The sequence below is a fragment of the Chiloscyllium punctatum genome, chromosome 12 (genome assembly GCF_047496795.1).
Source record: "Chiloscyllium punctatum isolate Juve2018m chromosome 12, sChiPun1.3, whole genome shotgun sequence".
Taxonomy (NCBI): Eukaryota; Metazoa; Chordata; class Chondrichthyes; order Orectolobiformes; family Hemiscylliidae; genus Chiloscyllium; species Chiloscyllium punctatum.
The window spans coordinates 4,389,575-4,400,032 of NC_092750.1; the positions used below are offsets into that span (position 1 = coordinate 4,389,575).

General features: G+C 50.0%; 1 protein-coding gene across 1 annotated transcript; it reads left to right on the plus strand.

Moving 5' to 3' along the window:
- Window positions 1-551: 551 nt before the first annotated feature.
- LOC140483562 (uncharacterized) lies at window positions 552-10,236 on the plus strand. Its single transcript, XM_072581773.1, has 2 exons — window positions 552-3,105; window positions 8,214-10,236. The coding sequence occupies exon 1, from the start codon at window positions 639-641 to the stop codon at window positions 1,437-1,439; it is 801 nt and encodes a 266-aa protein (XP_072437874.1). The 5' UTR covers window positions 552-638; the 3' UTR covers window positions 1,440-3,105; window positions 8,214-10,236.
- Window positions 10,237-10,458: the final 222 nt, after the last annotated feature.

Genomic DNA, 10,458 nt, shown 5'->3' on the forward strand with positions numbered 1-10,458 from the left:
GGGTCAGGGGGTAAATGAGATTAATGTGGGGTCAAGGGGTAAATGGGGTCAATGTGGGGTCGGGGATAAATGAGATTAATGTGGGGTCAAGGGGTAAATGGGGTCAATGTGGGGTCAAGGGGTAAATAGGGTCAATGTGGGGTCAGGGGGTAAATGAGATTAATGTGGGGTCAAGGGGTAAATAGGGTCAATGTGGGGTCAGGGGGTAAATGAGATTAATGTGGGGTCAATGGGTAAATGAGATTAATGTGGGGTCAAGGGGTAAGTGGGGGTCAAGGGGTAAATGGGGTCAATGTGGGGTCAGGGGGTAAATGAGATTTATGTGGGGTCAAGGGGTAAATGGGGTCAATGTGGGGTCAGGGGGTAAATGAGATTTATGTGGGGTCAAGGGGTAAATGGGGTCAATGTGGGGTCAGGGGGTAAATGAGATTTATGTGGGGTCAAGGGGTAAATGGGGTCAATGTGGGGGTGAAGGGTTGGTTGCCCCGCCCCACCCCGGGAAAGCCCCGCCTCCTGACGTCAGGCCGGAAGTGATGCACGCGAGAGGGCGTGTCGGGGCGGGGCCGGGTGTAGGCCCCAAGCCTGGGGCTGGAGTTTGCGGCGAAGCGGAGGGCAGTCCCGGGGCGGTTGTGGCGCCGATGTCCCGGTGCCCCCCGGAGGGCCCGGCCGTTCAGGCCTGGTCACGGATCCCGGTGGTAGGTCCTCGGGCCCTGGAGGACGCGCTGTCCGTCTGGAGCCCCCTGTCCCCGGACCCGCTTCAGTCCCAGTCCCAGCTGCTGAGCTTCGTGGCCGGGCTCCGGGACGAGGGTTACCTGCCCACGGTGCTCCGGAGCCGGGACGTGTACGGCTACACCTCATCAACCTGCCAGGTCCCCGCGGGGGCGAGCCCGGGGGCGGGGGCGAGCGCGGGGGCGAGCCCGGGGGCGGGGGCGAGCGCCGGGCCTACCGCCTCCGACTCCGGTTACAGCCCGGCCCAGGGAGAGGCCTCCAGCCGCAGCCCCGCCGCCGCCGCCGCCGCCGCCGCCTCCGGCCGGAAGAAGCCGCGGAAAAGGCCGCAGTGTAACGGCTGGCTGCGGCCTCCCGCCTCCGGGGTCCGGCTCGGGGAGAGTCCGGGGAGGAGGCCTCGGGGCCTGGACAGGAGACCGCCCCGACCCCGGGACACCGACACAGACACGGACCGGGAGAGCGGCCGCCGCATCCAGCAGCAGGTTCACTCCCTGAAGGCCCGGCCCAGGCCCAGGACCAGGACCAGGCCCAGGCCCAGGCCCCGCGCACAGGAAGATCCCAGTAAGAGGCGGCTGCAGCTGCTCCAGTCCAAGGTGATCAAGGTGGATGACTCGTCCTCGGATGAAGAGGTTCGCAGGAAAGCTCAGAGAATCCTCCGGGTCAACCTGTCCCCAGTGATCAGGATCAGACCAATCACCTACCCACCCCGCTAGGGCAGGGACACACACCCTCACACAGAGACACACAGGGACACACACCCTCACACACACCCCGCTAGGGCAGGGACACAGAGACACACACACACACTCACACAGAGACACACAGGGACACACACCCTCACACACCCTCACAGAGACACACACCCTCACACACCCTCACAGAGACACACACCCTCACAGAGACACACACCCTCACACACACCCTCACACACCCTCACAGAGACACACACCCTCACAGAGACACACACCCTCACACACACCCTCACACACCCTCACAGAGACACACACCCTCACAGAGACACACACCCCCCACACACCCTCACAGAGACAGAGACACACACACACACACCCTCACAGAGACAGAGACACACACCCTCACACACCCTCACAGAGACACACACCCTCACAGAGACACACACCCCACACACACCCTCACAGAGACACACACCCCACACACACCCTCACAGAGACAGAGACACACACACACACACACACACACACACACACACAGACAGAGACACACACACACACACACCCTCACAGAGACACACACACACACCCTCACAGAGACAAACACACCCTTACAGAGACAGACACACACAGACACCCCACACCCACCCCGCTAGGACAGGGACACACACCCCACACAGAGAGACACACACACACACACACCCTCACCAAGACACACACACCAGACACACCCACACACACACACACCCCTACCCACTCCGCTAGGGACAGGGACACAGCTCACACTCCCCCCTCACCCGCTCCCTCCTCCTCTTCCTCATCTTCCCCCTCCCTCACCTACCTGCCCTGCTAGGGCCAGGGCTGGGGGACACTGCACTTACCCCACCCTCACCTTACTGTTCCTCCTCTCCACTGTGTCCCCTCCATTTATCTTCCCTCCACAACTTCTATCCCCTTATCCCCTCACCTTCCTCAGTCACTCCATCCCCTCACTCTCTCCTCACTCTCCACCAGTCCCTCCCTCCCCCTTCATTGCCTCCCTCACTCTGTCACTCCAGTTCTCTCCCTCACTTCCATCCTTCACTCAGTCCCCTCCCTCCCTCTGCTCTCCTCGCCTCCAAGACAAGGCATTGCCCCCGCGTCCATCCACCTCCACAGTCTGCACCCGGATGGAAACAGTCTCCCCAACGGACAAGCAAGACTCCCTCACAGACAGTGCACCACAGGGATCTCCGGAGCCGACCCCACCGCTGGGATTCTCGACCAAGCTGCAGATGCCAGAAGGACATGAGATTGCAAACTTCGTCGGGAGTCAGGGATTCCAGCCACCTCCTGCAATCCCCACCCTCGAGCCATCTTCTTGCTCCCCAAAGCATCCCCTCCCCCACCCAGATCTCACCGTCAAACTGTCTACACTTGCTCCTTCTCTTTCTAATGTAGTTGTACGATATGAACTGTGACCCTGTCTGGATGTCTTTCCGGAAGTCTGGTTGATCACTTCATGGATCTTTTGTGTGGGGGAGGAGGTGCAAGCCAACACAGACTTGATGGGCTGAGTGACCTTCATCACCACCTCCTCCTCCTGTCCCGTAACCATCCTGTGATCCTGTCTTTAAACATCTGTCTCTCGGAAAACTGCGTTGGATGGCCTCGCTAAGGGCAGCTTCAGCTGATCGGTGTTCATTTTCGGGTTTGTACTGACACTGCTTTAGAAATGTTTTTCTTGTTTCCTCCACCTCAGTCACTCCAGAGATGTTCAAGTCGCTGGTCCTCAAGACAAGTATTCTGAGAATTTTCAAGTGATGTGTTCTGGAATGGCTTGGCGAAGAGTTCTATATACAGCACTTTCACTTTGACCTCATTGCTGTTGGTGTTGTCATTTCCATATTGTATCTGAAGTCAGAAGTCACGCGACACCAATTTGTAGTCCAGCAGGTTTATTTGAAATCCGGTAAACCTGTCGGACTATAACCTGGTGTCGTGTGACTTCTGATTTTATCCACTCCAGTCCAACACTGGCACCTCCACATTTTGTGTCCGGTCTGATGGGGAGAGGTGAAGGAGAGGGGAGATATTAACCAGCCTATCTGCTCCTGATTGGTGTTGGGGTGACTGTGCACCCACAGTCCCACTGGGTAAAGGATTAGATCTGGTTAAGATTCTCTGTGTCAGAGCTCACACTGTGTGTACTTGCCCATAATCTTGTAGTCGCCTTGGTAAGATGACAAAAAGGCTATCCACAGCAGTGTAAACGTGTTTCAGAGCCATCACATTTCCAACGTGACACCTGTTCTAATTATAAACTAAAAAATCACACAACACCAGGTTATAGTCCAACAGGTTTAATTGGAAGCACTAGCTTTTGGAGCACTGCTTCTTCATCAGGTGATTGTCACCCCAGTCCAACGCTGGCATCTCCGAATCAGTTCTAATTATAGGCAGCTTTTGTGAAGGGCTACACACACACACACCCCTACACACACACGCGTGTGCACACACACTGATAGGACAGAGACCTGAGGCACTGATCAGATTACTGGTGTGTAGCACTGGAGGTTACAGTAGACAGGAAGGTAGAAGAAGTGCATACTGAAACTTAGATGAATGTCTTGATTCAGTTTGTGCTTTCATGTGCGTACGTGTAGGTTTGTTTTATCAAAGTCTGTCCTTCTCGCTTGAAGTTCTTAGTAAAAGTTTACAGTCTGTTTGTTTGCTGTGTGTGAGGTCCATGTTCTGTGCTGTATGGAACAGGGTGAGTGTTAAACAATGTGAGTCCCTTGTCAACATTTACGCCATTACATCCAGCATCTTCCCTCTTTCTTTCCAGCCTGTCATTCCAATAGTGACTGGCTGCTTTCTGGTTACTTTATCCACCAGGCAGTTCAGGCGAAGAAGTCTTCACAGTCCAGAACAGTCCCATTTCCTCACCCACACAATGTTTTCTCTCTCTCGCCCGCTGGCTGTCACGTGCGCGCTCTTTGTCTCTGTCTCTCTCTCTCTCTCTCTGTCTCTCTCTCTCTCTCTCTCTCTCTCTCTCTCTCTGTCTCTGTCTTTCTCTCTCTCTCTCTCTCTCTCGCTCACGTCTTTGGGAGTACTAGAGACCAGCTGTCCCTTTGGCCAAGGTTCCCTTGCATGTAATGCACAGACATCCCGAGCTCTGATGCAGTTGCCTGCTGGAGAAATGGACTGACAAGCCAGGGTGAAAGACACAGGGCTTAGGAGAGAGACTGGAGGAAAGTCACACCAATGAAACAGCTCTTTGACAGGATCAGTGCAGTCACAAGGACCTGACTAGCCCTTTCTGTGCTTTTTGAGTCTAAAAGAGACTAAAATTGGGTTTGTGTTTGTCTTGAGAGTTCTTTCGGAAGCATGTTGCACACTAACGAATGAATTTTGCTACATTAACTTACTCTGAATAATGATCTTGAAAGTAAATGATACAATTAGCATAATGTCCTTTTAATATATTCCTGTGTAAATTATGTACTTGTTTTATATAACTCTAGCTTTTCATGTTTTGCACTGTGATCTTGGATAAGTAATGTCAATTCAAATTGTACCCCGCCCGGGCAGATTGAGAATTGGCCTTTGAAGTTGTCACTGAATAAAAGACCCTTTGGTGATTCCCTGCAGGAAAGAAACCTCTCACCCTTTTCCCCCATGGACCCATGTGTGACTCCAGTCTCAAACATGAAGTTCTTGGTTCTTCCCTGACACACTGCATGGCCCTGTGAGCCACTTGCTTTGTGTCCAACCCACACTCATCCTCGCCACTATCTCAGGGGGCCCTGGACGTGTCCAGAGATTCCACTGGTGCTGCATTCTGCCGTGGGGAGGTAGGACTGAAATATAAATACATGGGTCTGTCTGGTTAACCTGCAGTGTTTGATTTCATTCGTCCGCTTTCTTTAGGGTCACCAGATTGATTTTTGATTGTTTTTTCTTCTTCCGAGAGCTGGTCTGAATATTCCTCCGATTAGATTCGTTCCAGCTTGGAGCTCCCATTTCTATTGGAACGCTTTGCTCTTTATGTAGAGGAGCCTGTTCTTCTGCTGTTAGCTAATACAGGAAAACCAGAAACCAGAGCTCAGTAACAATTGACACTTTGCGGTGTTTGCAAAATGATTTGAGTTCCTGTCTCCCCCTGCTCTGTGCCTCAGCTCATTTGTAGAAATCCTTGTTCCTGCTGCTGTGTGTTCAGATGTCTCTGAGGCAATAATGCTTCTTGAGATGAGATTATCCAGAATGGTTCTATGGATGAGGAACCAGGGTTCGTGGCACGGTTAGGTTCAGGAAGTTCAGGCTTGTCTCTAAATACCTTGAAAATAAAAGCAGAAAGTGCTGCAGAAACTCAGCAACTGTGGCAGCACCTGTGCAGACAGAAGCAGAGTTCACTTGCAGTTCTGAAGAAGGGTCACGTACTCAAAACATGAACTCTGCTTCTCTGATGCTGCCAGAGTTACTGAGTTTCTGTAGCACTGTCTTCATGATAGACATGGAAAGATTATGGCCAGTTGGGATAAGGTAACAAAAGGATGAGGTGCTCAGATTAGCTTGTGCAGGACTGGGCTGCCTGAATTTAAGGTTTTGGGGGAGAGGTGGAGGGGGTGCACAGACAAACATGGTTATTCAAAGATCTGCAACTTGCTCTCCATGAAAAGCTGGTGAAAGCAGAAACATTCAATGATTTCCAAAGGAGGTTGAGTGGATTGACGCTTGAGAGAAATAAATGTGTCAGACAATGGGGAGTGAGTGGGAGGATGGGATTGAATTGGTGGATGGAGAGCCAGCATGCACTGGATGGGCTGAAGGGCTGCCTGCTCTGTCTAATGATTCTATAGCTGCTTTTGTCCCCTCCCAATCACTCACTTTTCCATCATACAAACCTTTGCAATACGTTTGCTCCTTTTATGTAGCCCTGTTTTCCCTCCTGGAGGCTGTGCCTTTAACCGTCTTGGTGCTAAGCTCTGGAATTTGTTGTGTAAACACTCTCCCTCGCTCTCTTTCTCCTTATCTCTGTCCCTCTCTCACATTCTCTCTCTCACTCACACACGCTCCCTTGCTCTCTTTCTCTCACACACTTCTCCTTCTCTTCCCCACGTCTTTCAGGGCCCTTAGGAAAGAAATCTACCTCTTTGACCAAGTTTTCACTCATTGTGTTACTAACTCCTGATGTGGCTCACTGTTAGATTTTGTCTTATTTGTGCTCCTGAGAACTCCTTGGATCATTTTACTAAGTTTGTGGTACTATATAAATGCAGGTTATTTTATAACATCACTGAAGCTTTTATCTGAGAGTATTGAGGCACAAGTGGCTGGTCAGGGAGCTCCTCAGTGGCAGATATTTTCAACATGAGACATGACCACAATTTTAACACAGCTGCTTTTGTATGGGTTACATCCAGATAAATGGCATGCTAACGTGCTGAAAGCGATGGAGGACTATTCTATTTGAAGTAACTTTAAGACTGAATTTGTTTCCTGCCATTGTGCTTAACAGGCACTGGGATGGACTTGGGTCAGATTGTTAGGGTCGTGAGTGTGGTGCTGGAAAAGCACAGCTGGTCAGGAAGCATCTGAGGAACAGGAGAGTGAATGTTTTCGGCACAAGCCCTTCATCAGCATTCCTGAAACATCGATTCTCCTGCTCCTCGGATGCTGCCTGACTGGCTGTGCTTTTCCAGCGCCACACTTTCGACTCAGTTCCCCAGCCTCTGCAGTCCTCACTTTCTCCCTCGGTTTGTTAAGGCCTGGGGCAGTCACCACTCCAACTCAGCCTCTTTGACATGGATTTCAGATGTGTCCGAATCAGGCCAGGCAGTGTTCTGATAAGCCTATCTCTGGTCTTTGAAATGTTATTTTGTTGGACCCTTGAAAGGAGCCAGTATTGCCCAGTACAACAGCTCCATGTGGCTACGTTGGCAACCCAGGCAATTCAGAGCTGCTTGGAGATGCGAGGAACTGCTGGTGGGTCATGCCGATAGTTCAGTCACCTCCATCCCCGTGTGCTTGGAGTGTACAAACTGAATGCATTTGTCCATGAGCAGGGAATAGCGGAGAGTCTCACTGCCTGTTTATTGATTGTTGTGACTGCCTTGGGTCTGTTAACACAGGAAATACATTTATCAGAGTCATCTGAGAGGCATCCTGTCCTGTAGTTGATGCAATTAGATTAATGTCGTCTCAAATCTGACTTGTTAGTGGTTTCTATTGGCCAGCTCTGGGTTACATGTAATGTTTTGTTCCTAGGTGTTTTTAACTAACCTGTTCAGAGATGTTGTTGTATGTCTTGGAGCAGGTGGGACTTGAACCCAGGTCTTTCAGCCCAGAGGGAGGGACACCACCACTGCACCACACAACCCCCTAACATTTTGATATATCACCATTCATATTAATTTCCACTGTCCCCTTCAAACCCTGGCTGTAGCCCTCTGGTGTAGTACTGAGGTAGAGCAGGGAGGAACCAGTCTCCCTCTGTGTCCAGTCTCTGGCACTCTCCTCCCACCAGCTGAGCTGCTGCTGTTGTTGAGATGGGCTGTAAGGGTTTGAGCTGCTCCCACTGCGGTCGGATGTTAATGCAGAGGTGCCAACAGCAGACTGTGTCAATGTGAGCTGCTATGAGGCCAAACTGAGCTTAGTTGTGATGCTTTCTCAAGTGGAATTGCCCACCACTACTCTGGAATGGTGTGTGAGGAATTGCTCCCTCCACAGTGCACACAGAGTGTGGCCTTTTGCTGATATAAAGTTTCTCCAATCTCCAGTTGTTTGCTGTTTATCAGCGTTTTGTTTCTACCGTAGGGGTGAACCATTTCCTTCTTGAATTGTGACACTCTTCACAGGGGAAGGCTGTGAGACAGTGAAGGAGACCATCGTGTCCTTTGGTTCGGCCTGAGGGAGACTGCGGTCTCTGCAATGAGTGAAGCTGCCTCTACAGATGGCCTTGGGCCCTCTGTGGATCTCGAGCGTAGCGTTATGAAAACAAAACCAAAATAAGAGACAATATTGTTGATGTGTCTTTGGCCATCTCAGCGTCTGTAGCTGCATTCTCGCCTTCCTGATGTCAATGTTGTTCATCTTCACCAAGAATAATCAACATGGTAAATGTTTTTGATTCAAGTAGCTCTGTGTTTTTACATAAAAAAACAATTAAACTGCTGTTTCAGCAGAAAGCCTTTACTGTGAATTATGAAAGGTCTGTCAGGAAGTTGGATTTGTCTTCATTCTTACGTTAAACACAATTGCCGTGCCAATGTTTTGAATTTTTGTATGTACCCTTTCTTGTACTTTGGAATTTTCATCCAAAAATGAATGTTTTTCAGAATGAATTCCAGAATGTTTCAAAGATTCAACTTGGCTTTTTAATAATTGAGAACAAGGGTCTGGATATAGAAGCAATTAATGTGCAGGGTCTTTGTTCTCCATTCGGCCTGCAGTGTAAGATAAAGATGTGTCTGACTTTGTGGTGGAACTGAGTTGCAGCTACCCAGTTAATGTCTAAACCACGTGAAATCAGCCTTCAGACTCCACCTGAACAACAGCTCAAGGTATAAGGGCTGTGGGGGTGGTGGGTTAGAGAAACCTCACAACTCCTCACCGTTGAATCAATTAAAAACAACCTTGATTGACTCAGGGTACTCAATGGAGAGAATTTGTAGGGCTACAGGGAAAGCATAAGGGAATGGGAATAACTGGTCAGCTTTCTGCAAAAATACCAGTACAAGACTGATGGGCCAGACGGCCTTGTCCTGGGCTCCTCCAGGTGCTTTAAAGTTTAACCATGGGTTTGAGAGCAGCAGCTGTGAAGGTGAGCTTGCTGCAATAAACTTGCTCATCGGCCTACAGAAGGGATGATTGCCTCTCAGTTGTGAACACTCCAAGCTGTTATTGGTTATTTCCTGAGCGACTTTAGACACCGTTTTGGGAATGGGTGTGTCAGGAGGGCCTTGTACTGAGAGATTCTCTCTCCCTGAGCCCAGTGGTGAGGGCTTCATTATGGCTGGGAGCATGTTGGGTGGGGTCCCAGGCATGTTCAGCACAAAGCACAGGGAGGAACAGCAATCCTCCTGTCAACAGGAGAGTTAAGGGGCAGGTCAAGCTTCATCACAAACCCCTGTCTGTTCACTGCTCACTGAGAGCCCTGGGCTGTCCTCACAGAGGTGAAAATCAGGCTCCTTTGTAGACAGCACGATAGGCTCTACGTTGAACACCTTTCCAGTGAACTAGTCACGGACTGGTAAGGAGCGTTAACAGCTGAAGTGCTGCAGTAGGTCTAGTATGAAATACCCAGTGTTGCACAAGGTTCGCTGATTGACAACAGCACAGCCGGGCATCTTTTGGTGTCAGTGCTGTATTGTCTAAAAGTGTCTGCTTTTAATTGGCACCTCTGCATCTGGTTTTTGGAAAGGGCATCGCCCGGGACTTACTGTGAGGAGGGGTTGGAGGTATTTTCACAATGGGACCTGGTTACCACTGGAGAGGGGGATATCTGGGAAATGATCATTTGGAGCTGGTCATGGGGCAATGAGATTGAGCAGCTTTTTGGGACGTAACAGGCAGTACATGTGTTTTAGATTTTTAAAATGGGGAGGGGGAGGAATTGGGCAATTGATTTATATATTTTTAACCTTGTCAAACTTAGATTTTCACACACCAAACGGAAAACTAGGAATGAGTGCTTTTGATATCTTGACCTGTTTGTATGTTTTACATTTTATTTTCCAAATGACACTTCTGACTGTGAAATGTACTGCAATTTTTTCACTATCGGGATTACAGTATGGACAGGAGTTATTTAAATAATAAAAACATTTTCAACAATTGGTCTTAGGTGTCACAGTTTGGTTGTTAATTTATTTGAGCAGTCCCTCAGGAGGCAGTGCTTGCTACACACAATCTCTCCGCACTTGGACAGCGTTTATCACAGCACACTGCTCCATCATCTGCACTGTGATCAGGAGGGAGGGAGACAGGCCAAATCGATATCTGTGTTCCTAATCCAAACCCCCAGAGGGTAATCAATGTACCACTTGGCCTTTTGTAGGAG